Source organism: Dreissena polymorpha, chromosome 9 (assembly GCF_020536995.1).
Source record: "Dreissena polymorpha isolate Duluth1 chromosome 9, UMN_Dpol_1.0, whole genome shotgun sequence".
Lineage (NCBI taxonomy): Eukaryota > Metazoa > Mollusca > Bivalvia > Myida > Dreissenidae > Dreissena > Dreissena polymorpha.
In genome coordinates this window covers 41,841,316-41,868,106 of record NC_068363.1, presented here as the reverse complement: position 1 = coordinate 41,868,106, position 26,791 = coordinate 41,841,316, and the positions used below count along the sequence as shown (strand labels likewise).

The 26,791-nt window shown below is 34.2% G+C and overlaps 1 protein-coding gene across 4 annotated transcripts in view; it reads left to right on the top strand.

Annotated features, from left to right (window-relative positions):
- Window positions 1–1,177: 1,177 nt before the first annotated feature.
- LOC127844967 (heat shock 70 kDa protein 12A-like) overlaps window positions 1,178–26,791 on the top strand; it is a 28,762-nt gene continuing 3,148 nt past the window's right edge. Inside the window, exons 1-11 of one of the 4 annotated variants that reach the window (XM_052375563.1) lie at window positions 1,178–1,417; window positions 10,619–10,757; window positions 13,546–13,696; window positions 15,050–15,198; window positions 18,228–18,307; window positions 18,694–18,841; window positions 19,052–19,184; window positions 19,330–19,464; window positions 21,370–21,578; window positions 22,218–22,514; window positions 23,342–23,399. In XM_052375563.1, the coding sequence (XP_052231523.1) occupies window positions 10,755–10,757; window positions 13,546–13,696; window positions 15,050–15,198; window positions 18,228–18,307; window positions 18,694–18,841; window positions 19,052–19,184; window positions 19,330–19,464; window positions 21,370–21,578; window positions 22,218–22,514; window positions 23,342–23,399 (1,363 nt within the window). In that variant the 5' untranslated portion in view covers window positions 1,178–1,417; window positions 10,619–10,754. Of the gene's footprint in view, window positions 1,418–10,618; window positions 10,758–10,810; window positions 11,185–13,545; window positions 13,697–15,049; window positions 15,199–18,227; window positions 18,308–18,693; window positions 18,842–19,051; window positions 19,185–19,329; window positions 19,465–21,369; window positions 21,579–22,217; window positions 22,515–23,341; window positions 23,400–26,791 lie in introns of those variants that run through there. The other 3 variants (XM_052375562.1, XM_052375561.1, XM_052375560.1) reach the window with 3 other exon arrangements.

The following is a 26,791-nucleotide window of genomic DNA, read 5'->3' as shown; positions in this document are numbered from 1 at the left end:
GCCATTTGATTTAATAAAAAATTGAAATCACATGTTTAACAATATTAGCATGTAATTATGTTGTATTTTGTCAGTGTGACTGTATTACATCTGTAAATGTTTGCTTGTAACTGTATATTTTGTTATATAAATTGTGTGATTGTGTTTGTACATTGACTGTACATATCGTAAAAGTATATTTAAACATAAACAACGGATACAGAAAATAATTAACTTCATACCTGTTTTATGACTTATTCCATTTTGATGTATGTGTATTTGTTTGTAAACAATATTTGAAACCTATAATAACAATAATTGCTTTAAGGCCTTTTTGGTTCATTTTTTTTGGCCTTTTTGGTACGCTTTGGGGCCTTTTTGGTAAGCCTTTTTGGTATTCGGCCCTTTTGGTTTGCGGCCTTTTTGGTTTTCGGCCTTTCTAGACCTAAACCTTTTAAATAGGTAACGTCGCGAAATCAAATTACAAATTCTAAACGAGCACTTTCAAACGATTTAATGTCACGCAACGCGATTCTCTTAAACTGCAACGTAATCTCTGGTCAACAACAGCTGTTTTATAGTATGTAAGCTTTGGTTAGTATAAAATACTGTCGAGAATATATTCTCTGGACTTGTTTAGGTTACAATATACAAAATCTTTTGGGAGTGCAATGCTATACTCTTTAAAAACCTGAACATCATTTATAAGAAGACACAATTTTCTGTGTGGGCACTTGCCATGACTTTATTTTAGAATGTTTCTTTGTGCATGTGGTAGGGAAAACATTGATGTTTAACAGAAATTCACTCATTTGCTTGAAGGTTAAAGACTACATGAGACTTTGACAGATGGCAGGAAACCCTCATCCACTGGTACGAACCCGGTAAATTGATGGCTGTAAAACAATGACCGCTGATTCGCATCGAGTTCTTTCTTGCAAAACGCATGGCCCCCCTTTTTTATTGTCTAAATCATTGCGGCTTGGAATGCTCTTTAAGAAAAGGTATGGTTATGGGGGTCTCTATGCGCAAAAGTTTGACTTTATTTTTTGTTGAAGTTATTGCTTTTACATTGAATTTGTGAAGGAAATCTTTTGGTATATTGTAACCTTAAACAAGTTCAAATCAGAAAGGGAGATCACCACCACTTACTTTAGCCTTTCCTCTCCCCTGATTCAAGATCAGTGTTCTGATTGGCCAAAATGATTTGGGCGACCGTGGACCAACAGGCCTCTGTACAGACGAAACATAAGTGTAATTATGTACTGAATTGTTAATATAAAGTCAAAGAATTCGTCGTAGATTTCGTAGTTTTTATTGTTGTTGAAACAAACTAGTTAAGATCAAGGAAACAGGATTGTCGTTGCTTCGGATAAACTTCCGACCATAAGGTCTAATACTGTCAAGTTTCGATTTGTGAGGGCTTATTGATAACATGGTAAGACTATCTTTATGTTTTGTAAAATGTACGATATTGGAAGGATTTTATAATTATCTAACCGGCAGGGTACCATAACTTAAAATGTGTTCCGTGTAACGTTAACGGGAAGCGAAAGTACTGCGAACATTTAATACATTTCGAATTTAAATTTGATAATGACATAAAAAACATGACCCAAGTCCAAAGTCGTTTAAATCGTTCAGTTCTGGTCCGCTGCATTTGTAAGTCAAGAGAGCTAAAATAGATAAATACAAGTACAACTTCAAAAAGCTTCTTCTCTAAAACAACAAGTGTTAGGGTTTTGATGTATTGTGTGTTACATCTTACAGTCGCCCACTCCTATTTTTTCCAAATCAATCCCCTTAGGGCAAAACTGGCCCGCCCCAGTTGTCGCATGATTTATATCGACTAATATTAGAAATTGCATTGCAAATCTTCTTTGAAATCGCGGTAGTCGGTTGCATATTTAGTTCATTTATTATCATAAACTGGTTCACTACTAATCGTCATGTTCGTCAAATTGGCCACGCCTCATAAGCAGTTTAATTTTTGGAGCAGGCCGCTTTTGCCTTCACTCTTCATCCGACTGTGGTATTGTGCTTTGCATTTCAAAAGCATTCCAGGGCCCTCAATCTATCAAATCTGCCGCCGAATTTCGGTGGCAGTCCCCCACCTGAAAAGTATACTTTTTTCCCCTTTTGGGGGGAAAAATTCCCCTTAAAAAAAAAAAAAAAATTTTTTTTTTTTTTTTAATAAAAAGATGTGTCTCATGATTATCATATCTCAATTCTATTTCAATTTAATCGTTTCAAACATACTAAATCACGAAAAATGCAATGAATATAGTGCAAACATGTACAAATGAAATAATGAGAGAGTAAGTAAAACAATCCCCCCAAAACGGAAACGCCGCGAAAATTCCCCCTCCTAAGGGCTGCGGACCCCTTCCCCCAAAGTAGTGTGAGGGCCCTGCATTCGTTTTAAGTTGATGAGCAATTGACATGACGAAGTTTCATTTCTATTCAAGATTTTTCTCTGAACCCCCGAATATTATTTTTTTACATATACTGATGTTTACATGAACAGATTTTTCCATTGATAAATCTCCTCCTTGTTATGAATTAAAAACCAAGAAAGGTATGTTAAGTGATATTCAACTACAGACATGTGCATAACTATGACCATAATGATTTGTTGATACAAACATTCAATACTTTCGATGGAGGAAGTAACAAGTCTGATAGACGCAGTCGCTGAAATCATGTGCTTGGAGTGTACAATAAACTATACGTATGAATATACTATTCCTTAATTTATTAATTTGGTTCATCTTTGTTTACATAATTGAATACAATTTTGTCACGTAATTACACATTGTTCGTTGATAACACACAGTAACAACCAAAGTTCATTTCTGATTTCATCGCGATTTATTTATGTCGAATATTTCTTTTAACACAACGATTGCTAATGTACACGAAATACAATTTTACAGCGCGGCAGCCAACATGGCTGCCACGTCAAGAAGACGCGACAACTCTCCAAGTTCTTTTCAAATCTAACCGCAGATTCTCTTTTTCACTACTAACTAAAACGCATTTTATCCCCAGGTTAATTGACATAAAATCTACTTGTAATTTCCATTGGTCACCAAGGTCCGGGCTTATTACGGATTGGTTGACTTATTAGAATGTTCTAGAAGGAACAATCTATTCATGTATTTACTTGCTTGCCAAATGCACTAAAATCAAATCAATTTATATTGGTATAGAGTAATCCCGTTATATTTGTCAGTGCCATAACTTGTGTATCCTTTGCAAATAAGGCTTTTCGGCGACCCTTTCATCTGTGCTGTTTCGATGACCATGTGTGGGTACTATTAACCTCGTGTCTATATGCTGACCCTGAACTCATTGTTAAGTATATGGTCCTTCGATTCTTTTATCTAAATGACTTTTCATTTTATTGACCCCAATTATACCCCACCCTGGGTGTAAACGTATTTGTGTTCTTACTTGAAATAAATCTTAAATCAGGTTTTAGTTTATGCAAATATCTCCCAAAAATGTATTATTAAATTCTCAAACTTCATCTTAACAATGCATATACATATTATTGAAATATCCCCTATTAATTTCCATCATAAGAATAAACTCATAAGAATGAACGATATGTTATAAGCTGTTACATGACACAACTTTCCCCTTATTTTATTTTTTTAATAGTTTATGATATTAAACATTATAATTATTATTATTATTTTACAAGCGTCTCTGCTGAAATAGATAACATTAGTTATTGTTATAAAATATAAATGTCAATCGGTATGTAGCGGAGCACATCATCTCTTGGTCGTTGGCCTTCAATACGTCTGTTGTCGTCCATGTAATATTGAAGTCGTCGCGTGGCGAATACGATGTTTATTTAATGTCATTGCCGCCGTCCTGAAGATAAGCCGATTGTAGGTTCGTCCGTGGCGATTGGAATGCGTTTGTTGATTCAGCTCTGCTTTCCGATGTTTAACTTTCGTAGTCGATTGTCTTTTCCGTTGTATTCATCGTTGTTGTTGTTTTCGTTGTCGTTTGTACGTTTGTTGATGGTCCCAGCGTCTGCATTTCTCTCGGGACATTAAGATCTTCTATTGGCCATAATGCTCACGAGGTATTAACTATAGCAGTGTTCTCCTTGATGTCTTAGGCCTCGGAAGTATCATTCCAAATGCGTTATCTACGCACGTCAAACAGTTGAACGGCTGCATCCACTCTATAGTGTTTAACGTCAAAAGGTCGCCGTGGTGTAATGGATATGGTGTCCGCCTAACGACCGGGAGGTCACAGGTTCGATCCCCACCGTGGGAGCGTTCTTTAGATCTCCCCCATAGACACCAAGTACTGGCCCAGGAAACGGACTCGAGAGCGTTTATATAAGCCTTAGGCTGTCGATGCAATCGAGCTAAAATAAATATGTTTAAACTAACGTCACAAGTATTGTGTCCAGTGTTGCGTCACTTGTTGTCCTTCGAAAACTTCTGCGTTGGGTCTTCTTTTAGCAATAGAACCAGGTATTCACTTTGAGAGTAAACAAAGTGATGTTCCATCCTTATCATGTTGTTTGTTTCTTCTATTCGTTGTGGAAGGCGTTGTCTTGCGAAGTCGCTCTTCTTCGGCGTGGTCTTCAAATCTCGATCTTTCATCTGCGTTGTGGTGATACAAGTATCAGTTGTTCAAAATCATGGCAAACATTTATAAATATCCCCTTACGTTCCTTTTAAATACCGTCATGACAACTTAATAGAACGCCTTAGTAAATACAACCTTTATTACACCAATAACTATCGAAACATTCTCTTAAACCTAACATAACAGCTCGATATTTTACGTGCTATCAGTAAATTAGTGACAGGTATGCGCTACATTATTTACTTAGGGTATTACACTGTAAACAGATGTATCGCGTTCGTATCTTAAAAGTCACGAATCTCCTGTGTATCATTAAGTACTTAATGACCTTTTCTATCGACATATGTACCTTGGCCCTCTTAAATACGCGCGTCGCTCTAAACAATTATGAAAATTTTGATGAAAAAGGGCAGACTTTTTTATATATGCATTTATAATACCAGAACATTTATCGGTATACTTCAAATTTCAAGTCTTGTTCTCCTAATGAACTAATCCCATAAATCTAATACAATAAATATTCTTCCACCATGAGTAAATGGTAGCAGAGGCGTATCCAGAAAATTTTCAGAGGGGGGGGGGGGGCTCAACAGGGGAGGGTGTGGGAGGGGTGTCTCCTTCCGTCGTCGAAATGTTTTTGAAATGGCACCTTGAAATGATGCGATTTCCTGCTATCTAATCAGCATTTTGCATGATAAAAATGCATGAAAAACAAATAAGAACTTGAGTTCACACATCAAGCGTGACAGACACACGGACAGACAGACACACATGGGTAAATCAAATGTCTCTCAAACCACTTAAGTGGTAGGAGACATTATCTTTATCCATAACTTTTTTAACAGAGTTAGATGGGTGGACCACCTATTTTACCTTGTTGGACCTATGAATGGAAAGCATGCACACAGCGGACAACCTGTCCTGACCCATTGGTGATCTTAGTTTTGTCTTAACAAGTCCTTGGGCACTGATACTCCTTTCACACTCGCATGATGTGACAGGGAACACACATGATATGGACAAAACAGTGTAAATGATAGGGTACAGCTGGGAATCACAATGTGCAACAGAGCCCTGAAGGGTAGTAGGTGGGTTGGGTTCACCTTTCCACCAGCATGCCATATAAAGTGCAACTCGGCAGGGAGGGACTGAGGGGAAGGGAGATCATCATTGAACCATTCAAGGTCACTAGCACTGACAGGAGAGGAGCACATTTGTTCAGGTATAAACTTCAATCCCATGGCTGCCTTAGTCTGCAAATCACTGAATTGGGTGTCCATTTCGTTCACAAAAGTGTCAACAAAAGGAGTCGTTAGGTTTCTTGTGTGGTTTAATTCGGGTGTTGCTGCCTCGATGTCGTCAAGCTTTAAGAAAATGATTTAGTTTAATATAGCAAAGTAATTCTTCATTTTTGAGTCTTTTTTAATTTTAAAAACTATGCATGAACATCAAAGCAGTTAGCCCGATTTGTAAAAAAACAAAACAAAAAAAAATAAAATAATTGCCATTCATTAAGTGTGCAGTTGAATTTCACTGGCAATAACTTGTTACTCAAAAGGATTATCACTCTTAAGAGCTAATACCAATTAAATTCATCAAAGAAATTACCGAAAAAATAATTATGATTGACCATTGCGTTCGTCTAAACTCTTTAATTGCTACAAATTGAAATATTGTAATCACAAGTCTCATGCGGCAGCCATTTGTAAACTTTTATCTATAGCTAAATGTATGGATGAATTTCATTAGTTGAATGTATCTTCTTCAGCCAATCAAATAACGCAGTTTATTACTCACAGTCAATGAAGCGTGCACTTTAGCTGACGAAGGTTAGATCGTCTGTACACATGCCTGGGGGCTAATCACACAAATTCGACAGCTGTTTATGGCTTAATTATAGACATATGACATGAATACACAAGTGGATTGAAACTGTAAGGGGCTCATTTGTATTAAAAATCGTGTCTAGCCAGCCAGCTGGGGGGGGGGGGCTTTAGCCCCCTAGCCCCCACCTAAATACGCCTCTGCCTAGGCTTCCATCATTTCGCAAATGATAGGCTCTCATAAACCTCTATGTACCTTATAGAGTTTATTCAATAACAGAAATTTAATGCGCATATATCAGTATATTTTAACTGCACAGTATTCGTGACAGAACACATTAAATTTTTCCTCAAAATTACTCAATACCTTCAATATTACCGATACTCTACATACATTTGCAATAAACACAATTACGTATATACATATTTACATACTATTTTTTGTGTGTGTCTGCCCTATTCATATTCGCAATTAACATTATTTTTCGTATTACTGTGCTTACCCTCCTTATTTCTTTATTCTATTAATGCATAAAACCATATACAATTAGTCAAGTATACTGATTTTTTGTGTACGTCTCTAAATTTCCTTTTATGTGCAGGCTTCTTTTATATACTATACATACTATTTTTGTGTGTGTCTGCCCTATTCATATTCGCAATTAACATTATTTTTCGTATTACTGTGCTTACCCTCCTTATTTCTTTATTCTATTAATGCATAAAACCATATACAATTAGTCAAGTATACTGATTTTTTGTGTACGTCTCTAAATTTCCTTTTATGTGCAGGCTTCTTTTATATCTTATATAAAATGACGTCAAAATCGGATACTCTCCTATGTTTATTCCTACCTTATAAGTTCCTTTAATATAATATCAAAATATTAAACTGCCTTCAAAATTCCGTAATTATAAAAATGTATACGCCTCAAATATCCGTATTCCTATAATGTCAAATTAATGAAACATTCTTCAAATATTCTCATTTCCTCATACATTCTAATTTCATGAAAACTTGCAAAAATATCAACAATTAAAAAAAATACCGTCAATTACAAATGTATTTATATTATGCAAAAATGTGTCCGTACATAATTATATATTCTAATAATACAAAAAATATAGAAAATTCTTTAAATACCCTCAATTATTTGTGCGCATCTAATTTCAGTATTTCTATAACTCATAAAATTATGTAAATTTCAAATACTTTCTTATTCATTTATTTTATTCACAATTTACCTATATTTTAGAAAAAATGCTGATCAATGAAAAACTGTATCGATTTTGATACTTGCATAATTTCTCCATACATGATTAATTATTTCTTAAACACCTAACTACGTAAAATTCTTTAAAACAATTCTTAAAAATTTCGTTGTCCTGACGACTTTTACTTTTTATTTCTTACTTGATAAAATTTGAAATAAACCCCTGTTTGCCATAATTTATGAAAACACTGACCGTTTTTTCCATCTGCGTTTTTTTCTCCGTTGGCCCGTGAAAGAAGTGCCACTTCAGGTTGATCCTGGCACTGCGCACCATAAAATGTACTGTGTCACGTAATTACACATTGTTCGTTGATAACACACAGTAACAACCAAAGTTAATTTCTGATTTCATCGCGATTTATTTATGTCGAATATTTCTTTTAACACAACGCTTGCTAATGTACACGAAATACAATTTTACATCGCGGCAGCCAACATGGCTGCCACGTCAAGAAGACGTGACAACTCTCCAAGTTCTTTTCAAATCTAACCGCAGATTCTTTTTTTCACTACTAACTAAAACACTGCATTTTATCCCCAGGTTAATTTACATAAAATCTACTTGTAATTTCCATTGGTCACCATGGTCCGGGCTTATTACGGATTGATTGACTTATTAGAATGTTCTAGAAGGAGCAATCTATTCATGTATTTACTTGCTTGCCAAATGCACTAAAATCTAATCAATTTATATTGGTAAAGAGTAATCCCGTTATATTTGTCAGTGCCATAACTTGTGTATCCTTTGCAAATAAGGCTTTTCGGTGACCCTTTCATCTGTGCTGTTTCGATGACCATGTGTGGGTACTATTAATCTCGTTTCTATATGCTGACCCTGAACTCATTGTTAAGTATATGGTCCTTCGATTCTTTTATCTAAATGACTTTTCATTTTATTGATCCCAATTATATCCCACCCTGGGTGTAAACGTATTTGTGTTCTTACTTGAAATAAATCTTAAATCAGGTCTTAGTTTATGCAAATATCTCCCAAAAATGTATTATTTAATTCTCAAACATCATCTTAACATTGCATATACATATTATTGAAATAACCTTTTATTAATTTTCATCATAAGAATAAACTCATAAGAATAAACGATATGTTATAAGCTGTTACATGACAATTTGGTTATACATGATTTTATAATACTTTATAATATATATGCGATCGTGTTTTTCGTATAGTACTCATATTTACAAAGTTTGTCATTTTAACTCGTTGAAAAAGTACAGTTTATTCATTGCGTTTTGAAACTATATTGTAATCGTGTTCATTGCGCGTCAAGTGGATCGAATATGTAAAATATTACCCCCCCCCCCATGTCATGCTTTCATTGATAATTCGTTTGACAATTTTTCCATAAAGATTCATTGATGTTGCCAAGTTCATTACACATGTGTCTTAATTTGTGGCTATTAAGTTGCCTTAAAGGGATCTTTTCACGGTTTGGTAAATTGACAAAATTGAAAAAAGTTGTTTCAGATTCAAAAATTTTCGTTTTAGTTATGATATTTGTGAGGAAACACTATTACTGAACATTTACCATAGTCCAATATAGCCATTATATGTATCTTTTGACGATTTGAAAACCTAAACATTATAAAGCGTTGCAACGCGAAACGATTACATAATGTTGAGAGTTCTGTTGTTGGCGTTCAAATTTACGAAACTACGAAGATTGCTTATATAAGGTATAAAATACTTAAACTATATAAACCCGGCGGAATAGCCGAGAGGGCTAATGCGTTTTAACTTCAGACTTATTACAGGTCTCCTGGGGTCACTGGTTCGAGCCCTGGTACCGGCTACTTTTTTCCTTTTTTTCATTTTATTCTTGATTTTTTACTGGAGCTTTTAAGATGCAATGTTTACATTTATCAATATAAAGCATTTAATGACAAACTTCAAAATATGCCAAAATCTGTGAAAAGGCCCCTTTAAATAAAGGACTTCGTAGTGATGATCATACTTATCAAACTGGAGCTTTGGCTTCGAAACGCTATATAATTGATTGCTGATGAGTATGTCATAAAAAGGCCAAAATGAAAATAACGATTTACTTTTTAAAACTATTTACCTTATTTATTATCGCTAATCATATTGTTCGACCTCAACGCTAAATACAACAACCTATATTTGTGTAATGTTGGAAAGCACATCGGTTAACTTAAATCGGAATTTTCAAATATTGATTCGTTATTTATCGAAGTCCTGTTGGTGATATTTTGTTACACAGTAAATCATATTCATCAATTCTTCATTTTCAACATAACGTGTTATTGGTTGTTTCAAAATGTCTGTATGTATGCGTACATGCGAGCACGTGTGTTTATGTGTGCAGAGACAACTGACTTCAATACCTTGTATATTATTATCAATATTCATATATCCTTGTCATTTCTTGTCAATTCTTTGTGATAAATGTATGTTCACGTGGCCCTTCACAAATTTCTGGTATAAAATATACAAGACATCAATCACAACAGTTTCCAATTTGTTGGTAATATTCAATGGTAACGGACGTTTCGCAATACTATGTTTGAAAAAGTTAGTGTAAAAATGAAAGACGCTAAACTTGTGATTAAAGCGGGTTTGACGACTGGAAAATCAAATGGTTTGGTCATTTAATAACTTTTCTTATTACCTTCAGGATCTCATGGTCCTTTAGAAGTAAATAGTCATAATTATGAACAAGTATATTCTCCCATGAATTTTACAATATGGAAATAATAGGTTTCTGACCAACTTCCCCATAATAGGCTACTTTATGTTCATATTTACCAACATTAACTATTATATTATCACACTTTTTAACAGCAATTATACGAATATATTGATATGATTGACTATAAGTTAGTAAACAATTGAAATGAATGAAGAGAAACTCGTTACAATTGAAGAAATCTTTGAACTTACAGCAAGTGATCAAATGGACGCAGAAAACGTACGTAAAACGGTGCAAGAAGAACGTTCTGAAATTGAATAAGGTACGCGGCCAAGGCTACGAACCTTCAACCAATTTTATCGAAAAGCAAGAAGACAAGAAGCAATTCCATGGTACGATATGAGCAAAAAGGAATCAATGTAACATATTTCAAGTCAGATTTTGTTGATTTGGTAAAACAAAACACGGTTTTGATTCCAGCCGTGCGTGAGGCGATGATCAGATTACTAACCCTGCCTGCCCACATTGTATTGTGGGACGATAATAGAGCAAGTTAAGAATAATCAATGCATGGCTTAGATCCACCACGTCCGACGACATGCTTTCAGGATTTCGCATTATTATTGTCACAGGGATCGGATAATTACCTAAAATAATGTTCATACAAAAACAACATCGATAAATTCGGTAGACTCACGCCGCCGTCACGTCTTATTTTCTTATCCGGATGGGCTTGTTCATTCAGATCCCAATTCGAGAGTGATCCTAGCAATGTTTCTGTTAGACCATTGGTTGGATGTCTATTCATATCTTCGAAAGGTAAGTTAGTAGGCAAATTAATACGAAGGCTTGCAAGTACGACCATAAGAGATTATTTTTACAAATGATATGTTATACAATTACATTAATACCAAATTGGAAGTTAATCGCTAACGAAAATGTCTCACAGCTGAGTTGTTTCTTTGCGTGCATATAAAAACTTCTAAGTGCTTTTCGTCTTATGTTTAGTTAAATCAGCTCTGTGCATGTATCTTTATAAAGGGAGGGAGGAGCAGAGGAGAGCGAGCTGAGGAGGCGAGAAGAGAGAGAGAGAGCGAGCAGAAGAGGCGAGAGAGAGCGGCGCGAGCGAGCGAAAGAGAGGAGAGAAGAGAGAGAGCGAGAGAGGAGCGAGGCGGAGGAGCAGAGAGCGCGGAGGAAGAGGGAGAGCGAGGAGAGAGCGAGAGAGAGGGAGGAGAGAGCGAGGTCTATCCGCTCTCGAAGAGAGCGCAGCGAGCGAGCCCCTCCCCCGCTCTCGCTCCGCTCAGAGAGAGGAGCTCGAGCGAGAGAACGGATATATATAATATATATTATATAGATATATATATTATCTATTATATATATAGATAGAGAGAGAGAGAATTCACATTATATCGTATGTATATATTCTTTTTTATGTTTGCCAACTCCACAGTAGTCGAATCAAAATTATTAATTCACCAAACTCACTTATACGGTCTATGTACGATAAGAATATGATATGAATTTCTCCTTGACAATTTAGGCTTTAGTTATTTATTGCATGAACATGTTAACATAACAGACCATAATCCAAAAATTCAAACAATGACTTCGAGATCATTTCTTCCAGTAATGGTATGATATGACAATTTCTTAAAGTATTTTATATTATTATGTTTAATTTAAAAAGGATTATACATTTGAAAAATATATGAAATGTGTTGATAATGATGGCGATAGAAAAACTCTAACAAATTTGAGACTGATCGCTTATTTATTAGAAATTGAAACTGGTAGATACAATAACATTTCTAGAGAAAACAGGACATGCAAACTGTGTAACACTTACATGGTTGAATCAGAATATCACATCTTATGTATATGTACGATTTATCAAGAGTAAAGAATTAAGAATAATGTTCACCAATCGTTTAACACTGTCAACAAGTACACATCTATGATGTCCAGTACTAACAATATATATTTAAGAAATATTTCAAGATTTATTAACAATGCTATGTTAAAGAGAAATGATTACCTCTGCTTGTTAGCTACTTTATTTCTTTTGTGTGGTCATCTGTATGTATATTTGTTTAGTATGTGTCCAAATGCACGTATTTGCTGATTCGGCCGATAAAATGAAACATAAACTGAAACTGTCTATTCAATACTGCATCGGTCTGCTATTTTACATGTTCTGTTTTTAAACAACGACAAACACCCACGAACATGTTTTGGCACCTATATGCACACTTATATACTTTTCTAACACAACCCTTTTTAAACTTGAATATCTTAGTTATGAGATAAGATTTGTATTAAGATTTTTACATGTGATCATTTGACTTCAGTTTGAGGAAGCCTACAATCATTCATCCGTGACGATTGGACGCTTAAGCGTGTGTTATGTATGGTTTCATCCTAAACTGGAATCTATACATATTGCACGTGTGCGTCCGATCGTAACGGATGAATTATTTGATCGTGAGCTTGCTAAGAATATGGTCAAGTGATCACATGTAAAATTTTAAATCAAAATCTTAACTCATACCTGATATATTATTGTTTGAAAAGTGTCTCCAAGTGTATATTCTTTGAACAGTTCCAAAACAAGCACAAACAAATACAAATTTATGCAAATATAGTCGTGCATCTCTTCTGATATTTGTTCGCGAAGGATGTCAACTTTTCTAACACATTTATTTCTTAAAATATGATTATCCGAATTATTACCATAAATTTACATTCCCAAATCCCAACTTAACCTGTTTGGTATTATAGTTATGTCTGCTTCTGTTGATATGTGCTCTTTGTTGGAAGCCATTTCGATCCCTCTTCATCATATGGCCTGGTTGTACTACTAATTACTCAATGTAAATATATGTACTTTCCCAGCCTAGTATTAGGTATGTTTTATTGATCCCTGTCCTCTGCGCTGCTATGTCTATATGCCTCTTAAATGCCTCTTTAATGCCCCGACTTTCCTTACTGTATCAACCAACCGCGCTGAGGTCCAGTTAGTGTTGTCGGTTGTTCTTTCCGGGATCTTATTCTGTGATGAGTACTAAGAGGTTATCTTGAGCTCTGAAATAGGTGCTGCCAGTGTTACTTTCATCACGCTCATCAAGAATAGCTATTGAGTCACCATTGTATATGTTCTAAATTTCGAATCCGTAATTGTAGGCAAGGAGTGGGGCTCCCCTGATTGTAGCAGCTATTGACTTTGGAACGACGTTTTCCGGATGGGCTTGTTCATTCAGATCCCAATTCGAGAGTGATCCTAGCAATGTTTTTGTTAGACCATGGAATGGATTTCTATTCATATCTTCGAAAGGTAAGTTAGTAGGCAAATTAATACGAAGGCTTGCAAGTACGACCATAAGAGATTATTTTTATATAGGATATGTTATACAATTATATTAATACCAAATTGGAAGTTAATCGCTAACGAAAATGTCTCACAGCTGAGTTGTTTCTTTGCGTGCATATAAAAACTTCTAAGTGCTTTTCGTCTTATGTTTCGTTAAATCAGCTCTGTGCATGTAGTTGTAGAAATTCGAAAGAGAGAGAAGAGGCGAGAGGAGAGAGCAGACGATCGAGGGGCAGAGAGGCGTTTAGGGCTCTGCTTCGCTCTCTATCGGATGAGCGATATCTCCTCTCTCTTAGCTCTCTCTCTCTATCTCTCTCTCTCTCTCTCTCTTCTCTTTCTCTCTTCTCTTCTTCTTTCTCCTCTCTCTCTCTCTCTCTCCTCTCTCCTCTCTCTCTCTCCTCTTCTCTCTCTCTCTCTCTCTCGCTCTAATATATATCTATATATATATAAGAGAGAGAGAGAGAGAGAATTCACATTATATCGTATGTATATATTCTTTTTTATGTTTGCCAACTCCACAGTAGTCGAATCATTTGAATGCATTCTTATGTAGTGGGTGTGGGGTTGGGGAACACATGGTAACTCAACTCAATGGAGTTTTACATCCATTTTATTGCAGACGTAGACCAATATAGTCAATGACTGAAAAGACCTAAACAAAACAATGACAATATTTTATAAACAGAACAAAACAAACGATACTACGAAATATGAATGAAATGAACATCACATTAATTAAACTAATTCACACACATTTCATAATAAAATAATACACAATGTTCAATACATGAACAGTTGAACAACTCATCAGGTTGGAATACAATGAAGACCACGCGGACTGACTTGCGTCCACTAAACGGTCTTGGCAAATGCAAGTGTGGTCAGCAATTTCATAATGAAATCAACAGTACATTTGAAAGACCAATGACAATCTTGCATCGGATCAATTAATTATTATGATTGGACATAACAACTATCAGCCTGCATGGGTGAACACACACTAGAGAGAGGACAGAATTTCCACATAAAAAGTAAAATGTGTATGAAAATGGAGATAACAAATTAACCTGTACTACACTTACTTTAGTTACATGTTGATAAAATCCGTGTATGCGACGGTTTTGTGTCCCAGTGTTTGTCTTAACTGATTATCTTCAAATGAATAATAAAGACAGCACAAATCATAAAATGAGTACACGTATAGGTATTAAAAGAAAAATGTTTAAATTAACCCACCTGCCCTGCGATGCTTCTATTTGAATTGAAACAATATGCATGCATTTTTTGTATTGAAAGTGTGTTTGCTTTTTATTTTAGCTCCTACGTGTGTATTAATAAAACCCGACGGTAAAACCCCCGATGCTTTTGGTTTCGATGCAGAGTATAGATACGCCGAACTGAGTGAAAACGATAGCCACAAACAATGGTACTTCTTTCAAAGATTCAAGCTGATGCTATTGAACAAGGTACTGTTTGCAAAAATATTCATTCTACAAGTCAGTAAGCAAAATATCATGGATTTACATATATTTGTCTGTATTACATATTACATATTATTACGAGCAGCTAGTAAACTGAGCAATTCATGTAGCACAACGAAAGAGTTAAAATGCTTACAGCTAAAATTACCGTCTGTCTATAAATTGAAGTTAAGCGACCCAATGCCTAAATAATACATGAAACAAGAAAAACAAAACGACAACAAACATATAGTTAATGATAAGCAGGGGTCACCGACTTCGAGAGGTCAATAAGAGAGCCGTCGAAGTTTAAACGGGTTAAATGACGCGTCGAACAAGGATTAATAACTAATATACGCGTTTAAATAAATTAAAAATAATCTCAACAAATGGTTATTCAAACCATGAAGCAATACATTGAAATTAAATTAAATTTATTTGGAACTTGATTGGTAAATGTTTAACTATGCGCAAGAGCACATGATAACGATGTTATAAGGTACGCTGAAATGAAGTGGGTTCAAACATTTCGAAATGCACGGCGAACCTCACACTTATGTTTAGCCGAAAAGTATTCACAAAACACCGGATGCTAACAAAAATAAAAAATAAAAATAAATAAAAATAAATAAAAATAAATACATATAAATACATAAGTAAATACATAAATAAATAAATAAATAAATAAATAAATAAATAAATAAATAAATAAATAAATAAATAAATAAATGAATAAATAAATAAGCAAATATATACAATCTTTCTACATGTTAAAGCATATTGAAGGTTAAACTTTTTAATATAAGTTTGAATATCTTAAATATATACAGTAGACTCTCTGTAAACCGGACGGTCTCGGGACCGGCCTGATCGTCCAGTTTTCAGAGAGTTCCGGTTTACCAAGAGTATGCATATTGCCGAAATATACATGGTATGCATTGTGTACAGAATCACATAAAAATAAAACAAACCATATACATTTACATGTACCATGTGATAACTGTACGCAGGTACTGATGATGTTAATTGCAGTCTTAAAAAATGTGTTTTTCAATCGATTGAAGCGCTCGCCGAGTGCCTTCAGAGATGGTTTTGGTTGAGCAGTTGATTCCCAGATGAGCTTTATCTTATCCTCTAACGTAAGCTCTACGCGTCTGCGTTTAGCTGGAGGCTGCGACATTTTAGATGCGTTCGAAATTAGTAAACGGCAATGAATGAATTTGCATACAGATGGATGGATATTTAACAGTCATATTTCTAACAGTTTATCTGACAAACAAACAAACAACCATTTCACCGTTAAAACATGGCTATAAGATCTTTTAAAATACCCGAGAAGATCACAAGAAAGTGATCGTCGCAACGGCATGCATTATTTTTTTAATTATGCATTTTAATTATGCTATGTTTATGGGAGCAGTGGTCTAATGGTAAGTGGTCTAATGGTAAGACGCTGGCTTAGGGATCGAGAGGTCCCGGGTTCGAATCCCGCCCTAACCACTGGAATTTCCTTGAGCAAGAAATATATCCCACATCTGCGCCTCTACACCCAGGTGTTTAAATGGGTACCTGTGAGGGAAATAAGCCAATGTGCCGTGGCTGCATACTGCGCCAAGATGTTAACGGACGACTTGTGACCCAGTGATCAGGAAAAAACATGTAAAGCGCCCTTGAACGCACCCGCGAGTATGAAAAGGGCGCTTTATAAATGTGGTATAAAAAAAAAAACAAACAATTAAATTGTTTATCATAGGCGATCATAAATAATTAATAAAACGATCGAGTCAATCACTTTTTCGTGTTACCGCACGTCTATTATAGACATTCACAGTTTGTTTTACATTACTTAATCGGACTCCCATAGCGCGGTAACGACTTAACACCTTTATGGTATGTTTAATCCGATTGTCGATAATTGCGCGTGCAAAATGTGTGACACCGCACTCACTGTGTTGACTAGGTATTGTTATTTTCACGCCTCAGGCATCTTGAGAATTTAGACCGTCCGGTTTACTAAATGTATTTTACGTTGAAAATGACCAAATTTACGGAGATATCCGTCCGGTTTCCGGTTTTCAGAGAGTTCGGTTTATTCAACATTTTTTAACAAAGAAATAGAAGGAGAAAATACGGGACTGGCCCGACCGTCCGGAATTGGCAGAGTCTACTGTATATATATATATATATATATATATATATATATAGATATATATATATATATATATATATATATATATATATATATATATATATATATACATATATATATATATATATATATATATATATATATATATATATATATATATATATATATATATATATATATATGTATACCCTGTTACTTGGCTGTACGAAATATTTGTAAATAAATTATAACGAAAATACAAAATTTCTGAAAAACACAATTCACGATCAAATATATATATATATATATATATATATATATATATATATATATATATATATATATATATATATATATATATATATATATATAACAAGGTATTCAACTCAAAATATCCCGAAAACGGGGTGCATCGCTTTCAAAAGCCATAACTTCATCAATTATACAGCGATTTTTATGAAACCGGTATTATATAACGCAGAAATGCACAATTGATGAAGTAATGGCTGTTGAAAGCGATGCACCCCGTTTTCGGGTGATTTTGAGTTGAATGCCTTTTTTTATATATAATTGATAGTGATGTTTTGTTTCAAAAAAGTTTATTTTTCGTTATAATTTGATTATTTGTCATTCAACATTTTATTTTCACTAACTAATATCAGAGCCACATGCCAAACACCTGTGATTTTTAAGCCAAACTTATAAATTGGTTATTCACTTTTGTCTTTTATTCCAGTGCGAATTTAGTAGGATGCTCCTGTAAGGCTTAACATGTAATAAACAGTCCATCATGTATATTTTACTAAATATTCAACAGCGTGCATATATATCATAAACTAAGTGCCAAGAGAGTGGTTTGGCATGCCTTCATCTGGTTTAAAGTCGCACATTCTTTTCATTATACCAGCCGATACACCAAGACACGATGTTGGTTGACCAATGTGGTAAACCACTTCCTGCGCTTAGAGTGTTGTCATTGGCGATCAGGTACGTTAGCATGGTATGCGTTTTATCCGATTGCAAAAACTGAGTTGTTTGCATTTCATTTTATACCATTCCCATTTTTATGTTTCTATATACGGTCATTATATTATAAAACTTAATAAACATTACAAATTTAAATTATCCGGCGATGATATTAGTATATCTTAATAAAACAGTTAATTGATATTATCTTTACAGAAAAGAAAATACTCACTTCTTATACATATCACAGAGAGTTTGCATTATATTGTTGAATATAATGTATTTTTATATGAAATTTCAATATTTTCTGTGTATTTTAATTCAAAACATTTATGTGCTGATGTTCTTGAAAATAATATAAATTTAACTTCTCAGTGACGGTTTAGATGTACCAAACATAATTTTAGATACATGGTAAACGACTTACGTCAATGGATGGATGTTAATACACAAGTAAGTGGTTTCAATCTAAAAGACGACATCCATTGGGTGCTGACTGTACCTGCGATATGGAATGATGCAGCGAAAGATTTCATGAGCCTTGCTGCTCAAGAGGTATGCATAGACATATTTTGAAAGCTTGTCGTAAACAGAATTTGGAATTGTTCAAATTCCTTTTTAAACACATGGAATTTAATGATTTGTTTAAAAAAGTTGGCCAAAGGCCGTTTGATATAATTTATTAGTAATTGCCAAACATATGAAAGCGCGGTGATGCGTATTTTCACGAATTTCGTCATTTCTTACTTATGACATGTTTTGAAGGCAGGGCTATTAATGACGCAGATCACTATTGTGTTAGAGCCAGTGGCAGCGTCTTTATTCTGTATAGAGGATCGTGAACAAAAAGAGAGATTCGAATTTTTACCTGGACACAAATTCCTGGTCCTCGATGCAGGTGAATTGTATTTGGCAAAGTGATGTTATGTATTTCAAACCAATGGTATTCGATGATCATGATAATAAAGACGTTATTTTAAATTTGACTATTTTTATCATATTATTATATCTGGTGTCATACTATGCGAGCATTATTTTTGCAGGTGGTACAGATGATATCGCGGTATACGAGGTTTGTTTTGGTAGAAAACTTAAAGAAGTCTACAAAGCCACTGGTGGATTCTGTGGAGGGGCAATGGTGAATAAAGCTTTCGAAGAATTCCTTCAAGAATGTACAGGTAAACTACATTTATTAGTTTGAAAAGTCCCCAATTGTGTTAAAGACATTAAATTAGTTTCGCTAAATTTTCTAACATTTATATAAACTTATAATCGTGATTTTTTTCTTCAAATTAAATAATTGAATTATTTAAAGATCAAACGACTTTCACACCTATCATTAAGTGATGATCTTAAGCTTATATGCCAGATGGATTCTTAAAACGTTGTGTATAAACTACAATACAAATATCGATCAAAGGCTAATATTAAGTTTTTTCTTCATCTGCCATTTATTATCAATAAGAAATATAAAATTGGTTATGCTGACGATATGCAATTCTGAAAACGTTTCCGTGTAAATAGGATAGTTAATACGTTTAACACATTTAGTTATTTTACCACGCATGTTACCATTCTTCCAATATTTTACATTCTTTAAAAGTAATAGTTAATTATATTGTTAACGTCGAATGTCAACATGGTATTTGTCAAAAGTCTAAACTAGAGTTTTCAAGACTTAGAGACTCGTGCATGTAGAGAACACTTTTTGCTTCAACGCTGGTATAATTTCGTTACCTATGATCGGATAAAGCGGTGTGTTTAAGTACAGTGTTCACGACGGATTTAGACTAAATCAGCGATGTTTCTGTGTGTGTTCTATACAAGCCCGCAGTAGTTCAAAGTAAGGAAATAATTTTATTGGTTTTGTCACTAAAACATGACCACTGTACATCATAAGTTAATAAAACAAGTTAACACAACTGCAAATCGGAATAATGTTATGCATTCAGACATCGTATTTCTATATAACAGCTTTTTGTGTACTCTATACGCACATTCTGGGTAATAGTTCTCAAAAAGTCACGTTTTGTACCATTGAAAATCTGCATTCAACGTAATTAAAGTAATACAAACGCTAAATGGTATGAATGGTAACGTGGACGTGACGCGATATTTTGACGAACTTTGACTATATCAGCGATGAAGCTGTTTGTGTACTCTACAAACCTGCGTTAGTCCAAAATACGGGACACATCTTGTACGGAACTTTTACACACTTAAACATGTGCACTGCACGTTAATAAATACATACCTTACACTTAATCGAATGACTTGTTGAAAGTGACGAAAGCCAATATGTGACCTTACCCGCGTGTGCACTGCTTTTATAATTTACGAACCCGTATTAGCGTAAAGTCCGGGGATATTTTTGGTTCGGACTCTAGGCCACTGAAATATTGACAATTCAAAAAGCCATTACAACGCTTAATTGGATTAATTGTTTTGCAAGTTACGTATTGACGAAATAGAGCTTTACCTGAATCAATAACTGCTTTGTAATGAGCTAAATACGGTACATCGCTTAAATTGGTTTAACATTTCATTCGATTTCAAGGGACATATTTCGAGAACTGTACATCATCTAATTCTGCTAAATTTGGTTTATCTGCTAACTTAATACATATCAAGCTGGGTATAGTTTTAATATATATAGATATGTCTGCTTCTGTATCTATGTATCATATATATGTTTACATACGCTATGTTACTATGTAGCTTTGTAACTGCATTTTGCACACTTAAATTTATCGTTCTGAACTGCAAGATTTCCATCCGTAATTTTTACTATAATAAATTACGATGCAAGGTCTTCAATTTTGTCAAATAATCAAAATTAGCTGGGAACTTGTTTCAGTTTTGTTCAATTCCTAAAAAGTTATGTTGTTAACAAAAACGACTCATTAAATAGAAAATAAAATAAAATTGTACTCCTTAATAATTCTATCCTCTTAACTTGCGGGTTTATGTTGATAATTATTTCTTTGCTTTACATTAATTTCGCAAAGAAAAAACAATCTTTGTTATCTTGGTACTGTTTTAGAGATTTTCGTATTCCTGTATTTTGCTCTTTTTCTGTTTAGGAAGGGAAGCATTTGAGCGTTTTAAGAAGGAGAACATGGAAGATTTCGCGGATTTGATGCGTCGTTTCGAGTTAATTAAACGAAATGTAGATACATCATTCAGTGGAAAGAAAGCTTTATTTATGCCGAAGCCATTAATAGAACTTGTCGACGCTATCAACGGGATATCCTTTCGAGAACTCATCCAGGGTTCTAGATACACGAGACACGTATGTTTGTTTAAGTTTTATTCCAATTAGTCAAGATCTACATTTGTATCACATAGTTTATTATGATATTGTGCAAATACAATAAACTACCCATCTCAAATAGATTGCATGGTCATTTTATATGTTATTTTTATCTGAAGTCATTTGGTGTGTTATTTTAATGTGATACACGATTTATACTATATTTAGCTTTTTAAGCCTTATCGAATATAATTTGAACAGTCGATATTACCGGCTTTCAGAGAACGGCAAGACGAATATATTTTCACATTTTTAATGTGAAGACTGTGTAAACATTGTCATCGCAAATGTATTGTTCACGGGGAGAGAGTATTATTCAATAATTGAGGCTTGTGACGTCAATAACGTCAATATTTTGTGATTTCACAACCCGAACACATGATATGTTAAAATTGACAAATGCATTGTATTTAGTTTGGTTTCTAATTGAATATAGTAATATTGATTATAGTAAATGTTCAATCTTATATAGGTTGACAATGCGTGTTCATGTTTGATATCATTTGGGCTCAATATGTAATATTTTTTCTATCCTTCTGTTGCAGCTGAAGATTCACTTTGTTTGCATTTGACACGTGTGTTTCATTCAGAATGTATGAGATATTCTAATGTTTGTAGGCTGATCTAGCAGCTGGGCAAAAACTTCTTTTGGACGCCAGCATTGTTCATTCATTCTTTAAACAATCAATAGACAGTATACATATTTTGCTGGCCGCTGCATTGCGACAGTCTGCCACCTTAGGTGTTGACACGATTATTATGGTGGGAGGCTACGCGGAGTCGCCTATTCTCCAGGAAGCAATCAAGACGAAATTCCCAGGAATGAAAGTCATCGTTTCATCTGAAGCCGGTTGTGCTGTCCTGAAAGGAGCTGTCATATTTGGACACCGTCCGATTGAGGTCTCATCTCTTAAGGTAGGTTTGTTATTTATTATAGATAAAACAGGTAAAGTCTGTGAAATGCATATTATATATTTTCCTAACTCATCAGACCTTTAATACATAAATCTGATTTATTGAATACTGATGTTGCATTGCTTCATTTACCTCACATAAACTTTACTTTCGACCAATGTCAAAATATTTTGTTAGTGAAAAACGTGATGTCAATGATTAGTTTATGTACTTTCCTTTTTAGAACAAATTCAGTAAACATAAATGTGATAATTGTAAGAGAAAGTTTGTTACCGCCATTATTTTTTATTAATTTAAAAAATAAACATTCAATTGAAGTAAATTAATTATTAATTAAATGTTTTAACCGCTGTTTAATTTGAATGTTAATGTCATTGGTTAATGTTTATTGTGGCGTGTGTATTTTGTAATTATGGGCTGTACATGAGATTCGATATGCCTTTAAAGTTTCTTTACAACCGAAGCTCTTCATTGAAAGCCCAAGGGAGATGACCTGTTCTGTAATCGTTCTGTATTATTAGTATTGCGTTGTGTTATTTAACATTGTCTTATTTAAAAACAAGCTGTGTCTCTTTTTATATTTTTTTGAATTTATATTATTCCGATTTTTACTTCAATTGAATGTTTATTTTTTAAATTAATAAAAAATAATGGCGGTAACAAACTTTCTCTTATAATTATCACATTTATGTTTACTGAATTTGTTTTCAATTCTGTGTAACCATTACAATGCTGAATGTGTTGTTCTGTTTTTTTATTCAGAGATTATCGTTAATTGCTTAGAATCGCGATTTACTATGTTTGTTTTTAATTTCATCATTTCTTAGCAGGATTCGCCGACGGCCTTTGCTAGTGATTTCCAGGCATCGTGGTCAAAGGATTTAGGTAACGTACTGTTACATTCTAACTGTAAATATGTTTAGAAGAACATTATTATTTAAGAACGCTTAGGTAGGAATATACATCGTTACACTGTATTATTAAAATCTTATTGTATAACCATTTTAATGTATTAAATAAATATATACAGTCCGCAAAGATATGTAAGGCAATCATCGTGAGTGGACGCCACAAACCTGAAGCATTTTAAAGGGGCATCATTCTTTGTGACAGTAAATGTCGTTAACATTAATGTGACCTATTTAGTTCGTAACAAATGCAATCAGTTATATTTATGTCCACATTTTGTACGAACGGAATATTGTTGCTCAACTTGCAGATCTAGTAATCGCGTATTTATGCACTATTCATTTTATAATTATCAATTTCTTCCGCGTTCAATTCGCAGTGACCGGATTGATCTCCGTCATTAAATTATGTAATGTTTTGTTTTTAAACATTACGGGATCGGGCCTGGAACTACAAATGTACTGCAATATATATCAGAGGGATTAGTATAATACGACCGATACAAAGTGCCCGGCCTAAATATATTTTTAAAACATAATAATGTTTAATTGACGGTAGAGAAGCAACATGGTATTATTACAACACATTATTAAAATAGAAAATAGCTCAGTTAGGGTTTCCGGTTCAAATCCCATATTGGTGTAATGTTTATTTTTATGTCCCCCACCACTATAGTTAAAAACATATTGTTTTTGCCCTGTCTGTTGGTTTGTTGCTTTGTTTGTTTGCGTCAAACTTTAACTTTTGTCATAACTTTTGCAATATTGAAGATAGCAACTTTATATTTGCCATGCAAGTTTATCTCTTGAAGCTGCACATTTTGAGTGGTGATAGGTCGAGCTCATACTTCAAGGTCAAAGATCAAATATATGGGTCAAAATCGCTAATTTAATGAACACTTTTGCAATATTGAACATAGCAACTTAATATTTGACATGCATGTGTATCTTATGGAGCTGCACATTTTGAATGGTGAAAGGTTAAGGTCATGGTCATCCTTCAAGGTCAAAGATCAAAAATATGTGGACATTGTGATTCACAAACACATCTTGGTCTTTATATATTTATATATTATTCGTTATCCATACCTGGTGATGTTATTTTTTATTGATTTTTAAATATATTGTATGTATGCAATTGTTATGTATATTAACATTTTTTTTTTATTTATAATTTTATCCGCAGTCTCCCTTAGAAGAAGCGGGCGTATATTGGTCTGCTATAATCAGTCGGTCATACGGTCGGTCGTTAGGATGCTTAGTCCGCAGTCCATTTGTTACCGCACAATAACAATATAACGCTTCAATCTATGGTCATGCGATATGATATGGTGGTTACTTCTGATAAAACGAGAATCCCTCCCGCTATAAAGTCAACAGGTCAAAGGTCAAGGTCATAGGGGGTTCCGCAATGACATTGGAACCTGCCTTTATAACTATATCGAAAGAAGTCTTCCTTTCCCTTAAAGGTAACCGATTTAGATGAATGTAGTTAAAGTCATTAAAGAAGAAAGGCGTTTTGACATGTGATAATGCAAATAACATTTATGGTTACTACGAATGAAAGGAGGAGGCCTTTTAATTCTAATTTGACAGGTCACATGTCAATTTCACAACGTTTTTTATGTCCCCCACCACTATAGTGGGGGACATATAGTTTTTGCCCTGTCTGTTGGTCTATTTGCGCCAACTTGAACATTTTGCAATAACTTTTGCTATATTGAAGACAGCAACTTCATATTTGGCATGCATGTGTATCTCATTGAGCTTCACATTTTGAGTGGTAAAAGGTCAAGGTCATCCTTCAAGGTCAAAGGTCAAAAAACTAAATCAAAGCGGCGCAGAAGGGGACATAGTGTTTCTGACAAACACATTTCTTGTTACAATTACATTTAAATCGTTTCGTTCCCTCTTGATATCTATAGAACTATTTGACCTACGTTCAAGCAATTTGATATAAAGGTTGATTGGTATGAAGTTAATATGCTTATCGACATTGAGATCTTCAAGTCAAGTTGCAAACGATATCTTGCAAAAACAATGACCTTCTCTCATGCAAAATGGAAGTTTGGTTTCTTGGCGTTAATGAAAGAGGCTGATCGAATTTCATCCAGACGTGAACGGTCAATATTTGTAAAAACGAAACCATTTCCGCAGATTTTCTAAAGAGTGCTTTAAACTAGGATCATATACAATGACATTCTGCTTAGTTATGAAGGAAGAGAGACCCTTATTGAATTGCCGATCACTAAATTAAAGTTCAACGTCACACGTGTATATTTAATTAAATAATTGCATACTGACACTGGACGTCAAGTAGAAATCAAGGGCAAACATGCTTTAAAATCGTATCTAATAAACTCAGAAATAAACGTATTTCTATTTGAATCAATTAATTTGTTTCATAGTATTAATCTTCATTATCTTTTACTATTTAAGGTCATTTAATGTACCTCAGTTCGACTATATTTCTTTATCTACTTTAAAGCCCATTTATTGCGCCTGGAGTAGTTTGAAGAATCTAACAGCAATTATGTACATTAACAGTAGTATATCCATATTCAACACACAAATATCCATAATGGAATGAAAGATATAACCAAAATTAAAGTCCGCCCTGCGTTTAAGAAACAAAAGATCAGCATCAATAAACGATGAACAACGCGTTCGCTGACATATAACACCGACGACGTTAGTGACGACGTTTCGGCATTCTGTTGAGAAGAAGGTTGACTATACCGGACAAACACCGTCGAGAACAGTTCAGACTAAATACAATGAAATACTTGGACAGAGAGATGTTGATGTATATGCACTCCATATGTGGCTTTAATGCTTATTGTCGGAAAAAACAATATTTATCCGATATACTAGATGCCGACAGACGTAGTGATATTTAGAAACCTACTTATTAGTTGGCACATTTATTTAGTGTGTACCTAAATTATATACATTGGATATATGATAAATGCCGATCTTATTTTAAAGTTGTAATGTACAGAGTATGATTATGCTATCTAAGTCAAATGTCAGTGTGATTGAAGCAATCAAGCAGCCAAACTGAGCTGGGCGTATTAATGATCTGGAAACTCCTACCAGGAGTTGTTTTCTAGTTTAAAAAAATGTTATCATACGTGAAATATTTGAATAATAATAGCAACTCAAACACAGACGCAGACATATATACGACAACAATTAATGCTTGCTCCGATAATCAATGCATATTTGATATTGTGAACGTTGTAATATTCCAACGTTCTCCAGGACCTGTTGAATGTGTTTAAGTCTAATTACATTATCATTTCTTTTTCGCACATTTTATGCAATATTTAAAGATATGTGCTACTAAATTTGAAATGTGTCCAAAAT